General features: G+C 43.0%; 1 protein-coding gene across 3 annotated transcripts in view; it reads right to left on the bottom strand.

The window, feature by feature from the left end:
• Positions 1-25,599, bottom strand: part of slit1a (slit homolog 1a (Drosophila)) — a 98,235-nt gene that overhangs the window by 14,100 nt on the left and 58,536 nt on the right. For 2 of the 3 annotated variants that reach the window (XM_059359214.1, XM_059359215.1), the window contains exons 8-24: positions 24,470-24,633; positions 20,086-20,233; positions 15,000-15,071; positions 11,977-12,048; positions 11,803-11,874; positions 11,434-11,577; positions 10,052-10,215; positions 9,010-9,033; positions 5,403-5,547; positions 5,193-5,267; positions 4,983-5,126; positions 3,991-4,134; positions 3,731-3,897; positions 2,821-2,956; positions 765-833; positions 610-681; positions 425-496 (exon numbers count right to left, since the gene is read on the bottom strand). In XM_059359214.1, the coding sequence (XP_059215197.1) occupies positions 425-496; positions 610-681; positions 765-833; positions 2,821-2,956; positions 3,731-3,897; positions 3,991-4,134; positions 4,983-5,126; positions 5,193-5,267; positions 5,403-5,547; positions 9,010-9,033; positions 10,052-10,215; positions 11,434-11,577; positions 11,803-11,874; positions 11,977-12,048; positions 15,000-15,071; positions 20,086-20,233; positions 24,470-24,633 (1,884 nt within the window). The remainder of the gene's footprint in view (positions 1-424; positions 497-609; positions 682-764; positions 834-2,820; positions 2,957-3,730; positions 3,898-3,990; positions 4,135-4,982; positions 5,127-5,192; positions 5,268-5,402; positions 5,548-9,009; positions 9,034-10,051; positions 10,216-11,433; positions 11,578-11,802; positions 11,875-11,976; positions 12,049-14,999; positions 15,072-20,085; positions 20,234-24,469; positions 24,634-25,599) is intronic. The other variant, XM_059359216.1, reaches the window with a different exon arrangement.

Below are 25,599 nucleotides of genomic sequence, written 5' to 3'. Positions count from 1 at the left end.
TGTGCGTGTGTGTGTGTGTGAACTCATAAGCTGTCATAACTGTTTAGACTGTGTTTCAGTCCTCTGGAGTCAATCAAAGATTCTCAGCATCTGCTGCAACGCCTCTGTAGTCAGTGCAAGCTGCAAAAATATCCTCCTTAATAACTCATTTTGTCTGAAAGTGAGTCTAATCTTGTTTTAGAACGCTTCTTTCAAAATAACTTCAGCTGTCTGAAATGAAGATGCCGTTTTGAGCATTGTCTTGAAATTATGTGACAACAAAGAAACAGTTCAAACATTTGATTTGCGTCACATCTCTCTAACACCTCTGGCAAGATACATTATGTATTAAAAATAGGACTTTAACCTAGTCTTACTGCTACATCAACACTAAAATGAACACACACATGTCTGCATGCATTTGAAATATAAAAAATACACTCACAGCAGTCGGAGAGAGTGCAGTCCACTGAAGGCCATTTTGGGGATACAGCGAAGGGAGTTGTAGCTCAGGATTCTGCAATGTAAAAATAATTACATATGCATGTATATAAAATGCATCTGTTTCCATCCATACTGTCAGCAACGGAATGAAATATTAGCTCTTGGCTGAAGCCAGTTGGGACTTACAGAGTGGTGAGTTGGCTCATGTTAGCGAAGGACGAGTTGGTCAGAGAGTTGATCTTGTTGTTGCTCAGGTCTCTGAGAGGAAAATTAAAAAGGCAGAAGTTCAGAGTGTTGATCTGGGCAGTGAAAAAGGAGGCAGACTGCTACAGAATACTTACACCAGCTGTAGGTATTTGAAGGTAGACAGTTCCTTTGGCACAGCACTGAACTGGTTTCCATCCAGATACCTGAAAAAGAGATACAAACAGCTTAATAATTAGTCGTAGACAGAACATGATCCATTCAGAGCAAAATATGGCGTATATCCTGGAAATAAAATAATATTATGATAAATCTGAGCTTGCTGCTCACATCAATGTTAATGTATTTGCCATCTAATAATAAATCCAACTGCGTTGGTGTCCTTACATTCAAGAGAATGTTAAATATTAGACCTTTTTGTTGCAATACTGCATTACTTTTCTAAACCACTGCTATATTTTTATTTAAGAAAATAGATGTAATTATGTATTTTGTAATGATATATTGCACCTACAGTTGTCAAAAAGCAGGTGCTAAAATTTAAGAATTTAAACTGCAATTACTTCACAGTAAAAGTCTGAGGCTGATGGCATTTACTTTGCGGGTGCTGCAAAAAGTATTTCATTATTTGTTTGGTGTACCTACCAACCAGAATTCCGTCTATATCTTAATTCACCAACATTATATTTAACATTTGTATTAAATGCAATGTTACAAAAAGTAGACTGTAAATTGTAACTGAGGGTGCAGGATCCTGTATTATATATTATATATTATATGTTTTTTGGTAAAAGTTGATTAATTCTGCATTTGGAACTTCTATTCTGTTTTTTTGTCAGCAGATAAGTTTTACTTTGTGAACGGGTGAAGTCCAGAGATAGAGGGTGTTATTGCAGGACATCACACTTTTCACACAGAACTTTTCCCCGTGCTGTTGCAGCCAGTTTAATCTAATGTTACACCAAACAGCAGATTGTTTCGTCTTTAAATTACTGTTTTTTTCCCAGATATTTTGACTCCACGTTGTGTCTGGAAATCAGGCGTAGTAATACTCCTTTATAAATATTCCAGACACATACTGGGTCACTTCTGCTGGGACTGAATAACACGACAAACTTATTACATTCATTCTTTGTGAATTGTCTATTTAACAGCAACTTCTAAATGTGATCCAGTGCATCTCTTTTTGAAGTGAATGAGGTGCTAATACTGTGTTTGTGTTAACAAACTGATGTACAAGCCACCACCGTTGATATAATGCCTGCAGGGATGCAACCACCCCACTGACTGCCAACATAAAAAGCTACCAGAGGGCTGTCACCCTTATAAATGGCTGATTTAGGGTCCTGGTCCCTCTGAGCTCAGCTGCAGGGGCTTTCCCTGCTATTGTTGTTGACTGTACTCTGGGCGGGAAGGGCAGGGGGGGTTGCTGGTTAGTTGGGGGGCCTTTGGGTTCAGAGGTAATGATAGGTAATGAGGGTGCAGAGGACACTTGGGATAATGATGGAGTAGCAAACTCTCCAGATGACTAGATGAAAGCCCAAAACAGAGGGGCACACCTGGTCACACCTGCTGGGACAATGACAGGCCTTAAGGCTTTCACAGCGTGTGTGCGCATCTGTGTGTGTGTGTGTGTGTGTGTATGTGTGTAAAGCAGTATTGGAAAGTTCCAGACCTATTCCATTCCCTCCCCTTTCCATTGAAAACTGCTCATTAAAATGTCCTCTTGCTCCCCTATGCTCCTGTGGACAGGCTTTTGGCCCTCACACAAATATGCACGCACACACACACACACACACACACACACACACACACACACACACACACACACACACACACACACACACACACACATACTCTGATCCTTGGCTCTGAGTGTGAGAGTGACATCAGTGCAAGCCCTGAGGGCTGCAGGGAACACAGAAGAAGAATGTCTGAGAGAATAACTGCAGGGTTTATTGACTCCTTTCCCCTTCTCCGAATGATGAGATCTGTTTTCTTTGCCGTCATTGTTTTCACTAACTCTTATCTCTTTCATACCTCCTAAGCTCCTCTCTACCTTTTTTAAATCACCTTCTTTGGTTTCCCCTCTAAAGCTGCTTCCATCAAAGCCAGACAAAGCAAAAATAATACCTGGAAGACAAAGTGATAAGATATACATGGAATTGGCGTAATTGGTACCAAGATACTCACAGTTCAGTCACGTTTCTGGGGATGCCTTTGGGCAGTGTGTGGAGGTGCTTGTTACTGCAGCGCACCACAGTCTCCAGGCAAGTGCACTCACTGGGACACTGGGGTCTGGGCACACAGCTTGCCTGCTCCTCTTGGCCTGAAAAAAAAAAATACAGGAGACAGAGGGAAGTCAGACACGAGAGAGGAAGAGAAAAGAGGAATGACCAGATTGCTAGAAAGACATGGAGGACAGCCAAAAGAAGAGCTGTCGTCGATAGCAAAAAAAAAAAAAAAAAAAAAGAGTAGAGAGACAAAGCAAATCTAGTGGCAAGACAGTGCCAAAACAAAACAATCCTTCAAGCTGACGGTAAGGCATAGACAATGAAAATAAGAAAAGAAAAAGGAAGTGACAAATGTGAAAAGTAAAACTGGACAGAGAGAGAGGAGCCCCGCTAATGTAATATCGACCAGCAAGAGCAAAGAATGGAAGCTGCCTGAGGCCCGAAGACAAGTCTAACATTCATTCAGGTGCAAATAGGCTGAGTGGTCAATAAGGCAAACAGCTCAATAGCTCCACTCAGCCCGGCATCGACCAGCAGCTTAGGAACTGCTGAGTAGCAATCTATTCAGTAAACAAAAGAGTCGCACAATAGCGGTCATTATTTAGGATGATCTCGGACACTTTAAGCAGCTCTTGTTCATAACGTATTGTGGAGCAGAGTGCAACGTTAAAATCTTCATCAGTCAGACCCAGACGGGTTGGTTTCACACATAGCGGAGGTCATCTGCTATATTGAAGATGTTTATCTGCTTTCAAAGAGACAGATTACTTCATTTAAAGTGGAGGAGCTGCAACAAAAGTTGAGATACGGTCTAAATAAGCACACACTGAAACAGACTGATAGTAGCTGTGTGTCTTGGCACCACCTACCATCCTCACAGCGGAAGTCGGGCAGAGCCACATCCTGCAGAGGGATCTCCTTCAGGAAGGCAGGGCGCTGGCAGCGAGGGTTCCCAGTCACGATCTTCCTGCTCCTCAGCCAATCGCCGAGCCAGGCCAGCCGGCAGTCACAGTTAAAGGAGTTGGCCAACAGGTTACTGCGAGAAAGTGAGCGTAAGAGGAGTTGTAAAAGCACTGAAACATTAAAATGCATGATTAAAGGTTGGCTCATGTGGATGCCAGGGTCTCACAGGGTGGAGAGAGTCTGCAGAGTGTCGAAGGCTCCAGGAGTGATTGTGGTCAGCTGGTTGTCGTACAGAGACAGCAGACGGACATTGTGCAGTCCTGTGAAACTGTCGTTGTGGACGCAGCTGATCTTGTTGTTCCTCAGCATCCTGAAGAGGAAAGAAAATAAACATCACCTAGAAAAATCTGGAATATTATCGCGCAACGGAATTTCGTTAAATGTGCATATTTTTAATGTATAACTGAATGACAATTAAGTCTGTCTGAGTCTAATTGCATCGTAGAAATATCAACATACATGTGTGATTTCATGGGTTACAAACACTTTATTAAACTTTAGTTAACAGTTATATTATTGTTAGCAAACAACAAAATGATAATAATGCTAAATGATTATTATTGATGCTAAAATTTGTATTATTTTAACAATTAATTATTGCACAAAATATAACATTTTATTTACTAAATTACATTTTTGTTGATGCCTACCATATGATTTGAAAACCTCTAAGAAATCAGTTGTAAACCATCTGTCTGTACTATAATGTTGCAACTAATGTTTAAATTAATTAGCTGATGATTTATATATGGCTTATGGCTCATAAAGTTGCCTTCATTTGGCTCCATTAAATCTTTTGTTGATGTTCTATAATTATTTGTGTGTGGATAATATCTATCTAAATCATGCTTATAGATGCTTTACTAAGTATTTAATAACCGTGTAACAAAGTATAATCATCGTCAGTAGTCCACATAATGTTTGTAGATGGTTAAATAATTTGTTAATCTTTAACAAATATTTGATTATTGTATATAAATATTATGTGTGCAACAACAAATTGCTAAAAAAAAAATAATACAGTATCGCATTATCAGTAATTAGTTAACATTCATTATTTTTTAATTGGTAAAATAATAAAAAAAATTGACACTAAAGTTTACAAATTATTAATGATGGTTGTTATAAAGTGTTTGATTATGTGTGTTTATCACTTACAGCATCCTCAGCCCCTCCAGGCCACGGAACATCCCGCTGCGGACCGAGTCGATCTGATTGGCCGTAAGGTGAAGCTCATTGACGGATGATGCACCTTCAAATGTCCCATCTTCAACCTCTGTGATCTTGTTGTTGCTGAGGTTACTGTTGAAAAAAAAGCAAATTTAGATGACTGTTGAAAGGTGAAGTCAAAAAGTAGAATGAACTTACATTTTCTTCAGCTGGGAAAGGCTCTTAAAAACTCCAGTTGCCTCCAGACTTGTGATCTCATTGTTGTTGAGGCGGCTAGAGAGAAAAAGATGAAAAACTTTATCTTTCCTTTAAAATTCAAAGATAAATCACATTTCATGTTCTCAGTTTTTTCTCAAGTGATCTCTGCTCAATCCATCTATTCCTATGTTTCTTTTCCTGATTCCTTACAGTTCCGAGGTGGATGCAGGGATGTGCTCAGGGATCTTGGTGAGCTTCAGGTTGGAGCAGTCCACTACGTTGGACTCACAGCGGCACTTGGGAGGACACACTGGATCACTGTTACAGGCATTATTCAGACGAGTGTCCTCTGTACCTGAGCAGGAGCAAATACAAACACAGAATTACACCAGCCCCTCTCCTACATCAACACATGCACCGTTCCCATGATGCTCTAAGTCACAGGGGCGTTCCATCCACAGCTGAATGTCAGCAGTTTGTCCTGCTGTAACCTAAAAGGCGGCATCCCTAACGAATTTTCAACCTTAGGCAAGAACATCCTGCAGCTCTCCTACTATTCATGGGAGCGAGATGAATGGGCGAAGGCGAGGGGATGGAAGGGCGGGGGCCAGGGAGAGTTATTTTAGAGAGGTGATAGAGTGGGAGCAGTGGGGTGAAAAGAACAGTAGCAGGGGAGATTGAGATAGGGATACCAATGAGGATTTGGACTGCCAACTTTAGTGAAGCAGAGCACCGAAGAGAGAGCACAGGAAGCGTGCATAGACAGGTGGAGTCAAAGGAGAGGAGAGGGAGCAAAGAGAGAAAGGAGGGCATGAGGGACATAAATGCATGCAGGGAAGAAAAGGAAGAGAGGAGTGGGAGAAGACAGATGAGAGAGGGATGAAAGGTGAGTGGCGGAGGTGCAGAGAGACGTCTGTCCTGAAAGAGGAAGAGCAAGAATAAGGCAGCAAGGGGAGTGTGGGACGTTTTCATGCACCTCCTCTGTCTATGAATAGACGTTACGTGCTAAAAAGCGTGCTGCCAGTTACATCATGGCTGCTCAATAATGGAGCAGCACTGGAAGCCACTTAAAACAGTGTGTGTGTGTGTATGTGTGTGGGTGTGTGTCTGTGTGTGTGTGTGTGTGTGTGTGTGTGTGTGTGTCTGTGTATATATGTGCGTGTAGAGCTTATGAGTGTGCATATGTTCCATTTAGAGGGAACAGTCCAGCGTTTTCTGTTAGGATATTGTTTTTGTGTCCTGTTCCCTTTTTGCATGCTCACATTGGTGCACCTCTCTGCATGAGGTTGGAGATGACGTCAGCGGGACGCCGTGGGGCACCCAAACCACAATCATGAGTAGGAAAACCTCAAACAACCAGGATAAAGTCCTACAGTTGAGTATCAAAAATCTGTCTAAATAAATGGGGAAACATTTGAAACCATAACCTAACCCCAAACCATCACTGCTGACTTTATTAGGATATGGTTGGCAGCGAAAGAGTGAATTTGCATTCACAGAAATGACTTCCTTGGCTGCTCGTGCAAAGACTTTTTCTGGAGGTGTGTCACTCCTCAGAGTGGCTCAGTGGAGGGTGCAGATAGCAACAGTAATGCAGGTCATTAAGGAACTTTCCCTCGCTAGGCCAGACAACAGGAAAAAGGCATTTCCTGCTACAGAGGAAGCAATGAAAGTACAACACAGCGCTTTGATCTTGAGGATGTAGAGGAGCCGGGGGAGATTCGTGAGCCTGAGTCATCGGCATCGTCACAAGTGCGTGGTGGTGACACTTTTACTGTCAGCAGATTTAAATGAAACCGGAGAAAACGCCAGAGAAGAGGGATGAGGTTTTTCCCTCTTTGAGGCGCAAAATGACTCATCGCTGGAGTTGTAGAAGTTCTCATAATTCCCTGCAGCTTGGTTCCTCATTATCAATGTATTATGGAATTCCCATGCTGCATGACTGTGTGTGTAGAGGGCATGTGTGTGTGTGTGTGTGTGTGTGTGTATTGCGGAGGCTTTTATTGTTATCATTCAGGAAGGCTGAAATTCTCATTAATCACATTTGGCTTTGATCTTCCTTCTGCTTACATTGTACTCCCATTTGTTCTCTAAGCCAATGTAGAGCTTTATCTCAGCTCAGCACACAAAGACACATTAACTTACACACATGCAGACACACAGGCGTAGACACTGAATCACACAAGCGTCTCCAACCACACACACACACAGTCCGACACACATCACTGCTCCTCCTAGTTATTTTCTTGGAAGTGCTCTTGTTAAGAGGTCCGGAAACATCCGCTGATAGGAATCTCGGTCCTCTGGTGGGCTTTATTTTCTTTAGCTTTTACTGATAGAAAGGACACACTTTCCTTCCCCTCTGTCCTTCTCTCCCTCCCTCCTTTTCTGCCCCTCTCGGTGAGTGACTGTCTGTGCTCATGCCAAAGCAAAGAGCCACTTCCTTTGGACTCTATCTGCTGAGACTGTTAGGAAAACAAAGCTGAGGAGAAACAGACACTCTCATGTGTATGTCCCATTAAGATGCACACATAGGTCCAGTCACTCATAGGCCCAATTAGCTGCTCCCATATGTATAAATACCTAATGTGCCACTAATACCAGGATGCAAATTTGAACTTCCATTACCCTTAAAAGGATAGTTCGGATTATTTAAAGTTGGGTTGTATGAGGTACTTGTCTATAGTCAGTGTATCAGTAACAGTTAGGAGTACTGGCACAGAAACTAAGCAAAATACCACTAAAAATGGGGACAGCAGCAAACATATTTTAGCCACCTAAAAAGGCCTGCCTAAAAAAAGTATCAGTATCAATTAAAATGTGCACTACTTTTAGAATATTTTCACCCTTTTAAGTTGCTATCAGTGAGCCACGTAGCAGTTTACATAGGCGGAACTGAGGCTGTTCTATTGGCTCTTGTCAAAGCCACCAGGCTCCTTTGACAAAATCAGTAATTACCTTGCAGAACACAAGAGTTGCTGGTTTACTGCTGCCTTGATCAGTAAGTTTGTTCCTGGTATTGCATGACTTTGGTTAATTAATCCAAACTTTAAAACATCAAAGTCAAGCAACAACACAAACAAACTAAGTGACTGAGGCAGAGGTAGACCAGACACTCCCCTATTTTGCGAGTTAAAATAAATGTTTTTGCCAATGGAGTCTGGTGGCGTGCCGATTCACTGACTGTGGATAAGTACCTCACACAAACCCCACTTCAATAAACCCAAACTATCCCTTTGAATGCTCAAAGTTTCTTCTGTGCAGATAATTTCCTCTGTTCGTCTTACCATCATCCACATAAAGGATGATTCCGCTTCATTACAACTTAGGTCCTTCATAGTTTTGGCCATTATTTCAAGAATTTATGGAAGTAAGTGCACCAGAATTGTGGTAATAATATATCATTGTGCAGGAAAACTGTGTGCATATTATTATGACATGCATGGTTGGCCGAAGCTGAACTAGGGTTGTAAACTGGCAGTTTAGATTTTGCCTTTCCTTAAAGTTTTCTCTTATGTTTGGCCGACCTGGGAGAACCTGAAAGCTTGTGTTACTTTTCCTGTCTGACTTATTTTTAGCAGCGTCGCCATGTTCCCAGATCTCAGCAATTACCTTGGTAAATAAAATGTTATTATTACTGAAAGGAATGAGTACAAAACTAGGAAAATAAGACCCAAGTTGTTATAAAGTGAAATTATCCCTTAACCTGTGGGAAAATGTAGTAATGGAAAAAACGATGCCACTACATGGCTCCGGGTGGATAATTAAAGAAAAGAGGGAGAGACAATGATAGGTGTGAACATTTACAAGCACTCACCTGGGATGAAGTACTGCTCTTTAGCTGTGATGGGGAAAAGAAAGAGGCACGGATGTCAGTGAGACCAGTCTGATTTGCATAGCTGTGGTGCCGCTATGCTTCAGAACAGTCATATATAAAGCTTATATATGACGACACATGACAAGGTATATGACATTTAAACAGAGAAGCCTAAGACTGTCTCTGTGTATGATGATGTGGAGGATCTAGTAACGATGTTAAAAGGTGGTAAATATTTGGCTGTTGCTAAGGAAGAGACATATGAGGGAGATGGTGAGAAAGGAATAAAAAAGATAGATGGAAAAAAGACAAAAAAAGAGGGGGAAAAGAGAAAAGAAAGAGAAAAACACATGGACTCCCTTCTTCAGCAGGTCTAGCCAAACAAATGAGGCTATAAAGAAGTGTGAAACCTCAGCAGTGCCGAGTGCCAGACGGCGTAGCACAGTGCATAAACACAATAGTGGGCAGAGGGTGGAGGGAGCGGGGATGGTGGGGCCAGGCTAGTGCAGTGCAGAGGAGTGAGGTGATGAGGGGGTGTGAAGGAAACCTGAGCCTGGCAGGCAGAGAGCGGCGAATGGGCGAGGGGAGATGGAGGCTGAGATTGGCAGAGGGCAGAGGAATGGTGGGCACGGACAGAAACTCTAGCCCTTATACCAGCCTCGACTGGTGATCTCAGCTCACTGCGGTTTGAATGTGAAACCAGACTCAGAGTGTGGTAACATGGAGGAGAAATGGAGAAACAGCGAACGATCCCTCTCTCCTTGGCCCCAAGTTCATCTGGGGAGGTATTGATTGAGGAGCACCAGCATAGTAAATGATAGGCCAAATAAAACCTTTTGCCAGGAATGATCACTCATTAAATGTAGAGGGAACAATGCAGAGATAATAGCCACTCCCAGCGGAGAAAATAGAGAAGGTAAGAGTAGAGCAGTGAGAGACAAGTGGAATAAAAACAACAAAGCCTGTCTGAGAGATAGAGAGCCCGAGAGAGAAATAAGAAAGAGAGACGTTTGGAAACAGTGACACAGAGTCCCCGGCCTACCGGAGCAGCGGAATTTCTTGCTCTTGATCTGTCCAATGCGTTTGTTTGCGAGTCGGCGAGGGCTGGCGCAGCGGGCGCCGCTGGTCTCGATGGGGTTGGAGCGCAGGTAGTCTGCCAGCCACTTCAGATTACAATCACAAATAAATGGGTTCTGGGCCAGGTGACTGGAGAGCAGGGAGGGAGGGGAGAGAAGAGAAAAGGTAAGAGATGAGTCACAACTGATGGGATAAAGGCCAAAAAGGAAAATGTTTATTAGATGTACATTTAGACATACGAGCAGCACTAATGCCAAAAATCATAAATGTGGTGTTCATTTGTGAAGATTACCCTGCTGAAAAAAACATGTACGTATCATAAACTTTTGCTGCAGAGCTTATTTTCTGCAATTATCCAAAGTCCCATGGAAAATCCCATTTTTCCCCCCTTTTAGTTGATGGAACCTAACTTCTGGGTTGGCGTACAACAATACGTCCCTGCAACACTCTTTTGTGTTATACAGATGTTTCTAATATTTGCTCTATAAATGGGGTTGACAAAAGATTAAAAACACCTCTCCGTACAAAGCAACACAATTCATTACAAACTACAGCATCCAAAATGACCATAAAATTAAATCACCATCTGTAAAACATTATAACTTTATGAGGGTAGGATTTATTGTAGGGCCGTTCCTGAGCTTGCTTTAACGGGAAACTAAGCATATATCGCAAAATATGCTTATTGATCATGACATATTGAATGAAACCACCCAGCTCTACTTCAGTTTAAAGAGTGTGTGATGCCATCCAAATTATGTAGTCAATTTGGATGACCAGAATGTGGGAATGCTCTACATGTATTTTTACCCCTTCTCCAGAATGCAGCAAAACAGGAAGCTTTTTTTAGACTGAGACCCTTAAACCAAGTCTCTAGATGTTTGTGTGTGTGTGGCGAGCCAAGGGGCAGCCCCATCCATCATCAACAGGTGTCTTGTACGTCTTGTGTTTGTATGTATGGATGACAAAGTCATGCGGCGTGTTTCAGACATGGAAGGCAACACGGTGTGGGGTCTGTATTGATAACAGCATGTGGTTTGCCTTGTTTATCGGAACAGGGGAAAAAAAGGGACATTCATTTCGAGTGAATTGGTGCTGTCTGGGTAACGCTGGTGGAAAGAGTGGGTGTGGTGATGTTTTTTGATCTCGATCTGGCCGCAGAAGCTGTGTGTGTCCGCGTGTTTGTGGAGATGATAGATTTACTCTCCTCTCTACCTCACGGTTCCATTCCTGTGTTATTACACAGACCTGCGAGTAAACAACCCCTGTGTTGGCTCATGTTTTATGGTGACGGCTCAGTATGTGTCAGAGCGTGTAGAGCAGAATGTTTATGTGTGTTTGACTTACAGGGTTTGTATGGCTCGTAGCGAAGTGAAGGTGCCCTTGGCGAGGGTTTGGATCTTGTTGTCGTAGAGAGACAGCAGCGAGAGATTCTGCAGGTCCTGGAAGGCGTTGGCACGAACGCAGTGAATCTTATTGGCATTCAGCAACCTGAGGGAAGGTGGAATAAAGAAGGAGGGAAGAAGGAAAGAGGGAGGGAAGCAGCTTGTCAGAGTTTCTTTATGTATTCATTCATTATGCATTCCATCTAGAAAACTATGCACAGGTACAAAGTTTATTTGAAGGTTATGACTCCTTTACTGAGTGGGAGTAAAGGATGCCTGATATTCAGTACATGTCTGCAGAGTATCAGCAGAGCGTGTGTGTTCCGCTTACAGCAGTTGCAGGGCGTAGAGGCCGTCAAACACCCCCTTGGGCAGGTCGGTGATCTTATTTCCATACAGCACGCTGAGAAATCACAACACACACTTGCTTAAGACACGGGAAATGACAACTGGATGGATATTTACGCACACACACATGCACAAAGTCGGCTCAGGGGCCACTTACAGGGAGTTGAGGGAGCGCAGGCCCTGGAAGGCATCAGGAGCGATCTCTGAGATTTGGTTGTTGCTTAGGTCACTGTGTGGAAGAAGATGACCAGAGAATTAGAGAAGGAAATTGAGGTTTTGGGAAAGATTCCGATGGGAGGTTTGACCCCAGTGTCACCTGGGTGTCACTCTTTTACAGGAAGCGAGTGTAAGGGCCCTGCTTGTCGCTGGCAAGTGAAGAGGAAGCAAATGTAGTGTGAGCTGGATGAAGATGAGTTCCAGCTCTTTCCCATATTTGATGGTGCGTCCCTACGAGGGATTTGATGAAATGGAGCGAGCTAGACCCTCGTAGCCAATCAAAACATTTACTTGCATTATTTGTGGCCTATCAAGCGGCCCTGTGTTGTATCATGGTGAGTGTGTGTGAGTAAAAATGGGGTGCAGGGCTGAAATCCAAAGCGAAATACAGTAGACTGCCTCTGAACAGAGCAGTTGTTAATAGGATCCACAGGCCTCTCCCCACAGGATAACCACTAAGCCTGTGTGTCTATGTGTTTATGTGTCTGTGTGTGTGTAAGTAAATGCAACAGTAAATGAGGAACAGTGGGACAGAAAGTGAGAAAGACAGATGGAGAGAGAGAGTTAATGGAGTATGTGGACTGAACTCCAGTCGACTGGATACCTTTGAAGGAAAATCATCATGTGGTGAAGGAGAGGGATATTTTCTCATTTGGGGGTAACAGTTAAATAAGTGCCCATTTGTCTTCTTGCAAACGACTGAGGTTTCCTGGAAATGAAAATGCGGCGAATGAGCCAACATCTGCACTAGTGTGCGTCTGTAAACTCAGACTATGGTGTGTTTGTGTATGTGACGGTGTGTGAGGGCTGTTACTGCATCTCTGTCTTGAGGTGCAGTTCATGTGTGGGTCATCCATACTGGGACAAGGTGAAAGAGAATGTGTGTGGCTGACATTAAGTGGTGGAGGAGGACACACAGGGTCAGGAGAGGCATTGCACACATACCTCCACAAATAAACAAACAAATACACACATACACAAACGCCTATATATAACCTCAGCATACCTAATGTTGCCTTACAATCAAATATTGAACTATTTTCCATCCATTCTACACAAGGAAAACCTACCACTACTGTAAGTATTACACACGATGAACATCTGCAGAGGTTGACCCAGGAGAGTGAACATTTTCATCATGATGTATCGATGCTGTCTGCACACACTGAGAGTGTTGGACAGGCCGGGCCAGCGAGGGCACACAGCCAGCTGAATCAACAGAGGCACCGAGGGTCAACACAGACATGCGGACATGCATTGTTGTTGCTAAATGCAGAATCAGCAGCAACAGTAGCAGGTCATGTCTGTTTGGATGACCAGATGGAAGAGAACAACACATTCTCACTGCAATTTAAACTCTTTAAAACACTTTTGTGGTTTCACTGTATCTTCACTATATGTGAAGTTATATCCCCTTCATAGTTTTTGTACATATAGAAAAAAAGGACATTCATTTTGGAAACATTTTGTTATTTTTTTTTATTTGTTAAACTTATACAATAGCCAATAAATCTGGTTTGTAAATATTATGTATGGAAACCCTATCTTTTTGTATCATATCAAATAATAAGTGACAATACTTTGTAACAACATTTTTGACTAAATTTTAGATTTTGTCACATTTCTTGCACACACTGACTCAACTTATGGCCCATGGGCAAAATCGGGCCTGGTGACATTTTTGTAATTCACAATGAATATAAATTGATTCACATCTGGATTTTTTTAATGTACTTTGATTGTAAATAGTGTGCCACGGTGCATTCAAAAAAGCATAAAAACAGAGCTTGTGTCATGGAAGGATCCATATGAATCACTCCAACATTTTAGTGATTGCATGATGGGTAAAGTTCCATGGTTAATGTTGTATAAACTATTTCTAATGTAATCAAAGCATCCACAACTAAAATGCAGTTGCAGTTATTAAATGCAGTAAAACATCTGATTTATCTGTCATATAGGCCTCTAGTAGTGTCAATCCTTCTGCCAAGTTCATTTAGTAAAGTTAATAAGTCAGTTGATATGAGTTATGGGCCTTTTGATGTATATTTTTTTATCTGATAAATATTATCATGTTAGTCTATAACTGGATCCTGGCCCTGGCGTTATTTTGCAAAAGTGGCCCCCCAGGCAAAGTACCCCTGGTTTAAGGTTTTGGTTCTAACACTGAAACCACTTGACCTATTTGAGTCCACATGGCTTTTGTCAACATTTAGTAATGAAAAAAAAAAGTATTTTTATGAACTATAATAATTAATTCCTCTTGAGATTTGGGAATGAGATAGCAGTTGCTTCAATCTGTCAGCTGCTCTGTATTCACCTCATGTGAACTTCAAACTGTCCCTGGAGTCGGATGATAAAACAGTGAGGAATCCTTTAAGAAGGGCAGAGAAACTCCCTGACCTTCCGTTTCCTCCGTCTCCCGGCTGCTATGTCGGTCAGGCCTGGTGGTGTTGGAGTTATGGGTTTGGCCGACTGGTGTGTGCTGGCTGGGTGACCGGACAGCTGGCTCACCGGGTGAAAAACCGCTCAACTACCAGCCTGTCGCTGTTCACTCCCAGAGACAGCTAAGCCTCAGCCCTCCATTCCAGCACACTCGCCGTCTCCTCATCATCATCCCAGCCGCAGTTTACAGTTTGCCCACGCAGGCACAACACACACACACACACACACACACACACACACACGCGCGCACACACAGACTGGACATAACACTAGCCAGGGGAATACCAGTGCACAGCGAAGAAAAATGAGAGCTGTTATTATGCTCATGTAGCATCTTAGTGCTTGCTTTCCATGCCACCCCAAGTCTGAGAACAAGAATATGTTCTTAAAGCGCAGACAAAATAAATACTTCATGCTCCTTAGGAGTGGAATGCCAATTGTCGCTTCTTTTTCCAGCCCTCAACTTCTTGTTCTCATCTGTATTATTTAGCCCTGAGGTGAGTGTACTGCTGTACTTACATCCTACGCAGTTTCTTGTAGGGAGAGAAGGCTCCAGGAGGAACAGACTTAATCCCATTCTGCTCCAGACGTCTGGAGAAAAGAGAAGAACAGAAGAAAAGACAGAAGAGGAGATACCATCAGTTAACCAAACAATAGACTTCTCCATGGTAACTTAGTTGAGTAATCCTCTGTTACCTCTGACCCTTGGTGATTGGCCTGATTATATTAGCGGAGATCTATTTCCCAGCTGTAATAGGTCCAGGCATGTTGGAGTCATAACATCCTTAGAACCAATAAACAGTCTGAATACTAAAGTGCTGTGGAAAGGGACTGGAGGGGAAAAGGCTCCATCTCAGTTTGTGTGAGGGTGTTAAGGCCGTCGACTAGAAGTAATATTTCTTCTTGGTATAACATTTACAGTCTCCAGCACTTATGTTCTCATAAGAGATCCTGAAATCAATAATGATCTCACTTGTTCTTGTGAAATTTGTCTTTATCCTCTGGGTGTCTGCAAAGTGTCCACTGAAACCTTTGCAGCGTGGTGAAATATGACTTCTTTTAGTTTACTTTTTCCTGTGAGCCTAAGAGCCGCTGAAGCAAAACGTTGACAAGAAAAATGTCTGACAAAATTGCACCATAAAAAAACTGTCAAAGAGTGAAATGAGCAAACAGACAAACATACAAGTGGTCATTTAGTACAGAACAGTTACCACAAACTCTAATCAGTCTCAGATGGTCCTGAGGAACCAGACATCACTAAACCCCATTAGTGTGGGCATGCATGTCTGTGTGTGTTTCAGGCTGCTACTTAGGACCCAGCTCAGTCCCAGACTGATTCCCTGGTGTATCTGGCAGAGGGCTGTTTATCTGCAGGTCACTTCACAGCTTTTAAAACTGTCCTTAACAAGGCTTAGCAGGGCCCGGAGGGAGCCAGCTGTGTGCCTGTCTGGTTGTCCTACCAGGCTGCCTCCCAGCAGAGGAAACTGGCTGCAGAACAGGAGGCACGGGCCTGTGCGAGGTGTGGTAGTCCAGAGGCTACGACGGAAATCTAAATCTATTAAAATAATATTTGTTGCCACAAGAGAATTTTTTTAAAGTATGTAAAAATACTCTGCTATGATTGATAATTTGTTTAATGTGGTTTCCCCACATAAAAAATGAATAAATGAAACCCTGAAAGTGGCAGAAAGCACATTTACTCCTTTTCCCTTATCAAAAATTCAGAATCTGACCTCTGCCCCACCCACCACTGCTTGCACTAGGTTGAGTGGTGCAACAGCAGTGTGAGCCGGTGGTGGAGCTCTGTGGCCTTGATTGTGATCTGCAGCGATAATTTCTGCAAACCAGTTGTCACAATAAAGACATGACAATCGCTGTTTTAAACACTTTAAAGAAAACACTTTGGTCAAGGTTATGCACCAAAAAGTTAGGTAAAAAGAACAGGGTTAGGCTTAAAGAACACTTATTCCATAATTGGACACAAAGACACCAAGTGTCAAACAATGGCAAGTAAACACCAGTCTCCCAGTTTAAATCCTATGTGGCTTTTACAATCACATTGCTTCGTAACCAGAAAAAAAAGAGAGTAAAATGGCAATATTTCTTGCTGGTGCTGGGCTGGATTTGGAGTTTGGTCTATTTTCTCCATTATAAGTAATGTTAGCTTGTAACTGTCAGTGGTTGTGAAACATACAATAATGTCTGCTACGATGTTACAGTGATTTCACCCTCTGGCAAGTTCGCTCTGCACTGGAGGATTCAGTTCAGAGTTGTGACGTACCTAATCCTGTTTGTGCAGCACATGTTTGAATCTCAAATTTTCGGAAAATGCACAGACATCTTGAGTGAAGAACTTTACAGTTAGTCATTTTCCGGGACATAAACATGACAAAAACACATTTTTGAGTGGAGGGGGACTAAAAATTTGCTTGGCAAACAGAACATTGTTGATGGATCATTTTCTTAAGTATGTTATTTCTTGGCTCGGCACCATTACCACATGATTTAATTATTCTATGAGTGACATGTCAGATTTATTACATGCCTCTTATGCCTCCTGCATTGCGATGTTTATGTCTGTTCATGGGGGGTAATGTTTTGTTAGACATTCGCCACAGCCACTTAACAGCTTTGAGTTTCCAATTTTTTCAATCAAGAATCTTTCCCCTTTAAAGCAGTGGCCTACATTTATGGAGCGATATAGGAGCGTAATTGACATTCTTAGGATCGCAGTGATTCCAGACCACAGATTCCTGCGGTGTGCATGCTCTCTCTGTCTGTTTTTGTCTGCCTGTCCCAATGTGTCCGTGGATTTACAGCAGAGTGACAGCGCTGTGGTTCCTCTGCCCTCACCATGCGGCAGAGTGCTGGGCCAAGTGGCTTTAGCGCCTTCTCTCATCAACCAGTCTGTCTGACTGGTCCAAACCAGTCTGGCACTCTACATGCTGTTTGCATGTGTTTCAGCGTCTACATGCTGTGGTGCTCCGGTGTGCGTCAGCACATCACAAAACCCTCAGAGCCAGACAAGGGCACACAATGCCGTCTGACAACTTTTTAGCCTTGCGTCGTCGCTACTCGCAGATCGATATTTGTAGGCGACTTAATCCCTCCAATCAACAAAGGAGCTGCTTTGTCCAATCGGCAGAGAAAAAAGAAACAATCTCTCAGAGTCGCCTTCAGACGGACAATCAATGGTTCCAATCCAATTTGTCGAGCAGAACATTTGTATGTGTGCCTGCCTGTGTGTGTCTGTGAGCTGGTGTTTGTGTCAGCCCAATCAATGGTCCTCATCCTTTTCATTAGGGTCTGAGCATGGTTTTCATTAAGGGGAAACACATTACGCCTTTGGGTATTCACGCAGTGCGTGCGTGAGTCAGAAATGGATGGCAGGACCGCAGCAGCGGATGAAAGGCGAGGGGGGATTTTTATGGCAGAGTTCAGTCACTGCAGACAGAGACTATGGTGCATAATAATCTGTTGTGGTAGTGTTTAGGCTAACTGGGCCTGGTCTCACAAGAGAGGAGTACAGAAACCAGCTCACATCCCCACAGCCATAAACACAACACTGGCATTCATTAGGGGAGAGCAGGGCAGAGAGGTTGCAGTTCTCCGATTTGTACATAATGAGAGCAGCATGTGTGTGTTTGTGTGTGTATGTGAGTTTCCGAGTGCCTCATTAACAAGGCATTAGGCTGGCCTTGATACCCAGCAGCCCGCCTTGCTGTAATTGAAACTGATTTTATAATGAACTTCAAGCACAGATCAAACCTGCTGCACCAAATTACTGAGCGGAGTCTCCCCCCTTGCCCCCCTCCCTTTTTATTCCTTCACTGCCTCCTCGAACCTGCCTGTGGTGCTTTGGCAAGTCAGGAAAGACAGAGAGAAATGTGGAGGAGGAAAAAATATCAAGAGAGGAGGAGAAAGAGTGAAGAAAAGAGCGATGTGGGAATATAACCTGTAAGGTAAGGCTCTGATGGGCAGGACAGAAGGAATGCACGTGATATACTTAATCCAGTGTTTCACCCTGGTCTTGTAAACGATGAATCAGAACATAGTAGAGTTTATTAGCGAGACGTGGTTAAGCACCAATTAGATGTGAAGGGCAGGGAGACTTTAAAAATGTCTTTACTCATCTGCTGTGCAGAGAGATTCTACTGTCTATAAAACCTGTGCATGGTAGAGCTATCTTTCAGGCATCTCCCTGTTCTCCCATTAGTGCTGCTCGCTGGTTATTGGGCTCATAGATCACATCAGTTTCTACGAGATACTCCACTTGTGGAACTTTACAACTGGAGGGCATGCCGATGAGGTCTACATACCATAAAACATGACAAGAACTGAGAACTGAGAAGCTGACTTATTTGCATCTCAAAAGTCACTACACAGACTTTAAATGATTTTAAATATCTCAGTATTTCTTGGGTGGTCATTCAATTAGACAAGAACACATAGAAGTGTGGGCCGCATGTCAAAATTAGGAAATTGAGCACACCACTGTACCAGAAATGGGTCAGGGTTGTTGGGGAACATGGGATCTGTGACTTCCATATAACTGGGTATTTATAAACAGACCCCATGGGGAGGAGGAGACCTAGAAACTTGCTGTGTCCTCCTAACTACACACATGCTCCTTGGAAGAACATGCAATGCGACCGCTGGCTTTCTCCCTTCATCCTCCCTTTTTCTCACCGTGCATAAATCATGGCTGTGCTCTACCATTTCATGCAGACTTCTGCCGGGGGCATAAACCCCCTGATAAAGAGAGTAAAAGCACTACCTTGAAAAGTCTAGCTGTGCATTCCCCGGAATTACGGTAGGCTGATAGCATGCGGGCCGTAAACAGTTAATGCCCAGACAGATGTTGGAGGGCTGATAAACTGAGGGAGGGATGTTAGCAAAGCGCTCGCATGCGGTTCACAGCCATCTGAGCCGATAAGAGCATTCAGCCTCAGTCTTGAGTCTGCTCTGAGTCTGCATGTGTCTCTCAGTGGACAGGAAATGGATGGATGTCTCCCTGTCAGGTGATGCATGTGAGAAAAGCAAGCTAGGAGAGCAAATGTACATAAAACATGCATGGCTAAACCATCTCAGCCCTGTTAAAACCCTGCATTTTCCTATCTCTTAAGAGTCTAAACTTCCTAAATATGACAGATTCAAACAGTTATACAGTTCTGAGGGTAATCTTTTACCCAATCCGAAATCAGATCTACAATCAGAATATATCTGCAATTTTAATCTCAAATTATCTTATTGGAAAGTGAAATAAAAAATAATTATTTATGAGTTTTGGGTAAAACAGACAAAATGCTGGTAGAATCACAGGTGATGGTAATAATTGAGAAGAAAGGGCCGAAAAAGAAGAAGAATCCTATCTTTTCAAAATGACTTCCCGGCCAGGTTGCTGTTTGTTCGAAAACAAACATATTCATGAAATTAATAGTTTTATTGCTTTGTCTGCTGGCTCTTTCTTCTGTGCCACCTGGAATATGACAGCCGTGTAAATTGTGGTGAGCAACAGGCACAGGTCTGATATCGTACCGTACCCGGACAGAGAGGTGGATTTAAATAACTTTTCTAACTGGGGCAAACAAGATATTGTGCTTACATCTCAGCCATGGTGTCGGGCAGGTTGGCTGGGATGGCGGTGAGACCTTTCCCTCTACAGTCCACAATGTTGTTACTGCAGGTACACATGGCGGGGCAGGAGCCTCCACCGAGGCTGCACGGCTGAAGGCTGGAAGACTCCTGGTGACCTGAAGAAAAAAATCAGAAGAGAAAAAAAAAACATGAGGAGGAAAATATAATGAGCAGAGGAAGCAGAGGGATATGCAGCTGCTACAGGTGTGTGAGCACAGGTGGATTTGCTTGGTTTCAATGAGAGCAGCACGACTCTAAGCAGGATTACAGGGTGAGATTGTTTGCCGGAGGATTTGTGCTCTGACACGGAGCGGCTCCTGCACTCCTACAGAGCTCAAACTCTTCCGCTGCTGTTCATGTTATCAACCCTTTGTGCTCTATATACCGAATTGCAAATGAACGCACATTCCCAGGGATGTTTTGACATTGAGAAAGAAAAATGAAACATCCTACTCTTGACTTTATTGTAAAGACGTACATCCTTGAGAATCAATGGGCAAGAAACTAGGTTATCTATCAAAGGAGCGCCACAGTATATTGAGAGGAGAAGAAAGACATGAATAATAGAGTTGGGGCGGCGATTGAAGGCCTCCCAATAACATCCATTGATCTCTCCACAAATTTTCCTCCTGAGTCTGCGTTCTCTGGGTGGAAGTGATGCCATTCTGCACATTCAGCTTTACAACCCCCTCCTCCTCACTTACATTTGTTCTAAAACAACTTTTCAATTTGCATACAGAGCACACAACCCATCACGCTGTCTCTAGATACCTGTTCAAATAGCTGCGGCACTGTCAACGATATGGTGAAGAGCGGGCGCCTGCATTGCCAGTATGGCATGTTTGGTATGTGTGGTGTGTGTGTGTGTGTGTGTGTGTGTGTGTGTGTGTGTGTGTGTGTGTGTGTTTGTGTGTGTGTGTGTGTGTGTGTGTGTGTGTGTGTGTGTGTGTGCAAGATGTGTGTATGTAAGCCTAACCCAGATAAAATGAATAAAACAGACTTTTAAATGGCCTCATTTACACAGCATTACTAATCCGAGTTTCAAACCATGAATATTTGATTACCCTCCTATCTATCGCTCAGCTTGTGTGGAAAATGTTGGCGAGAGAGAGAGAGAGAAGTGGGGAGAGAGATTCAGGGAGAGGAAGACAGAATGAGTGATGGTGGAAGTCAGTGGCAGAGAAAGCACAGTGCTCAAACTTTCACTCCCTAAAACAGAAAGAAAAATTTCTGCCAAACATTATGTTTTACAACGAAATAACAGCTCTTGGACCAATAAAGAATGTTTAAGGTCAGGCTTCATGTATCCAGCCAATCATTATCCATTACCCAAAGGGACGGGATGCTTTGACAGATCTGGGAATCAGGTAAACACAACAAATAGCATCAAGAGTGTGAATTAACACTCGTGCAGTCGCTCTACCCACGTGATCTGAGGCCGTGTGATCTGGGATGGCAGAGCTTTGACAGATCTGGGATCAGGTGTAGGGCAGGGAAGAACTCCCTTCTGATCTAACATGGCATATTTGACAGGCCTGGGATCAGGGAGAGTGCAGAGCACAGCTGGAGCGGCCTTAACAATGACAGCTCTCTGACAGGTATACTTGAGGTGGAGCTGTTTGATGTACGCCCGTCCCCTGTTCCTCCTGTTTTCCCCATTATCTCCTCCCCATCCGCTGTCTCCACCACTCTATCCCCGTCCCATTTCCCTCGTTTTATTTGCTTCCACCTTTCTGTCACTCTCCCCTCCTCCCGCTGCTCTTTCTGCTCCCTTACTCCTTTTAGCATCCTCATTTTCAGCCTCTCCACTCCCGTATCACTGCCAATGACTGTCACTGCAACCCATTACCTCCTGTCCATTTGCTCGCAAGTCTATGCAGTTAACCTCACTCCACCTCATTTCTCTCACCATTTCAAAATGTTATCACTGGCTTCTTCCCATTTGTCTCTTTCCCTTAAATTCCCTTTTAGCACAACACTTGAGTTCACGAGTTCTCTCCCCCCTTTTTCCCCCTTATACACTAATTTCTTCCCCCACTACAGGAGTTGTATTTTATTCCACCCCTCGAGCAATTCATTACTCATTGCTCCTTTCAAACACAATATTTTTACTTCATTTATTATTGCCTAGGAGCAGTAATTTAGTGCAATAGTCATTCATTTTATGTCATATAACCTAAAATTGGCACAAGCAGCTTCTGACTTTTAGTTACCTCTCCGGTAAATGATCAAGAGGGTTTACGTGTAAATGTTTTGCTCAATAAAATCACAGCAGAAAGCAATCAGACAAACTGAAGCCGCTCAAATCCAAACTAGAGTCTGAGGATTATGAGTAATTAGGAGGAAAATGGATTGGCAGTGGCCTTCATCTTTACTGACTTTCTCAAAGACATATCGATTTTCGCCCAGACTTTAAGTAAACAGGATCATTTTGTGGTGAGAAAAGCTCAGAATTTACAACTTAATTATTGATATTCAGTATTATTGTTGTTCACATCTTGTTATTATCTTTCAAATGTCTTTGATGTAAGAGAAGGCCTCATGTCGTACAAACTGTGCCTTTGTTATTCTTCTGGATGAGAGCTCATTTGCGTCTTTGTTATTGGTAATAATTTAAAAAATGAATAAAGAAATTGACGGATGATGGAGAGAAAACACAAATGAGCTGCTGGCCATGCACCAGAGCTCCTCTAAGTAATTTAAATATAAAAGTAAAAGTGTTTGTTCTGCAAATGTTATTTTTAAAAATCAAATTATCACACAGATTTTGTATTACTTTGTCTGCTTTTTCTATTTTTCAATCATTAAGTATCAATACACTGTAAAAAAAAAAAAAAAAAAAGGAAATAATGAGCCCTAGATTTAAGTTTTGGTTCAACTTTCATGTGATTTTTTAGATTGATGAGGAACAACTGCCTGGAAAAATATATTATTCCTTGAAGTGAAGCAGTAAATGTGTTACTCTGCTCATTACTGACAAAAATTTACAATATCGTGACGCTCTCCAGGCGAACACTGGGAGTGATAGTCGGTGAGTCATGATGCCGACAGCGTTGCAGAATTTCATCATATTTTGCTAGAACTTCTAACACACTGTACCCCATTTTCCTTCTGCCTCTCACAACAACAACACGCCTCTCTCTTTTTTCCTCTTCCTTTCTTCCAACAGGGCGCCACCCCGCCCCAAATCCCCCGCAGGTGGCCTGGCCTGGTCACAGCACAAACCACGTACACAAGTATATGTGTTTGTATGTGTGTGCCAGCAAGCCAGTCCCTAATGAGTCCTTCACTGGGAGTTCAACTTCTGGTCACTCAAGAAGAAACAGGGAGTATGTGTTTGTACGACTGCACGCCTGTGTATTTATGCACAATGAGGCATAAATACAAAGCAAAGATTTTGCATTCATCTTGTTGTTTGTCCAGCCCAAAAAAGCATGAACGATCATCTATTTTGACTAACAGAGAACCAATCAGACTAGCTCCCCATCATGCAAAACCTCAACTTTCTGTATCTGCGTCCTCTCAAAACCCAAAGTTTCCCTGACACCCACAGCTCCCCTTTTCTATCTGGAATCGTTACACTCCCACGCTTTGACTCTCTTTCCCTGGGCGATGAATAGTTAATGATCTGTGCTGTCACGCCGTATGGCTGCGTAAAAATCACAACCCATGGAGAGAGAGAGAGAAAGAGGGGGACAAACCCACAAACACACACAAACCTAGACACAAACACTCCTCGCAGCTGGTGCTGAGAGTGAGATGGCCTTGTGGGGAGTGGAGGTTCTCATGCTGTTTTTCCATTGTCCTGATATGATAACCCCATCACACATGCTCTTTCTCACACACACACGGCAAGAGAGAAACAGCGAGTTAAAAGCCAAATAATCCCCATGCGAGGAGGTGAGAGGCCATGAATAATGACGACTGAAGAGAGGGCTACCACTGTCAGTGAGGGCAGTCTTTGCTCCAGATGTGTGTTTTATAAATGTGTCGTGGCATTTTCTTGCCAGCTCCTGAAAGCTGGAGACACATGAAAGGGCCAGAGGAGAGCCGCGAGGTTGCCTGAGGGCAGAGGAGCTGTCAGGTGGCAGCCAGGTGAATACACTGACACAAAAACACAGTGGGACTGGAGGGAGGAGAATATCTACTAGGGAGGACAGGGGATTTTTTTGGCATGAATGATTTGATCAAAGTGGCCACTAAAAAGACTGTCCTTACATCCTTTTTTGAAATGTTGTAAAACTAGCTTTTCCTATTCTCTGAACACGACTATATAAACAATTTGAAATTCAACGTTCTTGTGGTGTCACTCTTCAAAAGTTTAGTGTTACAAGTTACTGCATGAGTCTTACCTGAGCAGCTGAATTCGTGTTTCTGTACCTCTGCCACATTGAGTCCTCTGAGCTCAGAAGGGCCAGTGCACTGGGTGAATAGACCAATTGTAGGCCTCTGTCTGAGCCACTGGGCCAACCAGGCCAGGTGACAGTCACAGTTCAGATTGTTGGAGTGGAGACGGCTGTAAAAAGAGAGAAACAATTAGAAAATATATAATTGCAAATTGCAAGGAGGGATCATTTTAGTATCATTATTCTCATTTTATGCAAGGATCTATATAAAAAAAAAGGTTGTTTAAAAGTCCGCAGAAGGCTGGGACATCTTTGCAGCACCACAATACTTTATTCTAAACAGTATTTTGACACATATTTTGCCTTTAACAAATATTGTGGTTTCCTGTGATTTTGAAATTGCACTAGTCCATACTGGAATTTCAATAAAGTTTAAATTTATTGTGCAGCTCCAAATTGAATGCATTAAAAGATCTTCTCTGGCTTCTTAGCAATCTAAAAAAACACCAGCTGAGGACACAAATAGCATAAAAAGTGTCTATTCTTTCCGAGAACTCATCACATCCACTCCCTGTGGCGAAACACACTAAATGATACGCTACATGGATGATTGTAAATGGCACATTGGAAAAAAGGAAGAACACTAAAGAGGACTTTTCTAAACCCAATACTCCAAACACGGCATTCCTGGAATGCTGAGCCTGTCCAGAATAACTCTTGCTGTGGTGCGGTGGACTTCTTGAGCACGTATGCTAACTGTGCGCAGACACATAGTGCACACACAAACAGAAAAGCTATTTAATATAACCCCACTGGGAGTGAGGAAGCCCAGAAAGCCACCGCAAGAGTAGCGGAGTCACGGCTCCAAGAGTTTCAGCAGGCATAATTGTTTTAATTTGTACATAATTTCACATTTAGTAATCACATACAATGCACAATACACAATAGGCTGCTGGGGTTATTTTCGTTTATCTGGGCCAGTTGTTGTTGTGTGTGTGTTGGAGGGGATAATGGCCCCTGGCATTGCTACAGACCCCTCTGTGGTGCTCTGTGGTTATGGCCGCCCCCCAACACTGCCTGGAATGACAGGCGCTATCTACTCCCATTGAGATCATATGAGACTTCAGCACTTTCTC

This window comes from Centropristis striata, chromosome 20 (genome assembly GCF_030273125.1).
Source record: "Centropristis striata isolate RG_2023a ecotype Rhode Island chromosome 20, C.striata_1.0, whole genome shotgun sequence".
In the NCBI taxonomy this organism is placed as follows: domain Eukaryota; kingdom Metazoa; phylum Chordata; class Actinopteri; order Perciformes; family Serranidae; genus Centropristis; species Centropristis striata.
This window is presented reverse-complemented; position numbering and strand designations above follow the sequence as displayed.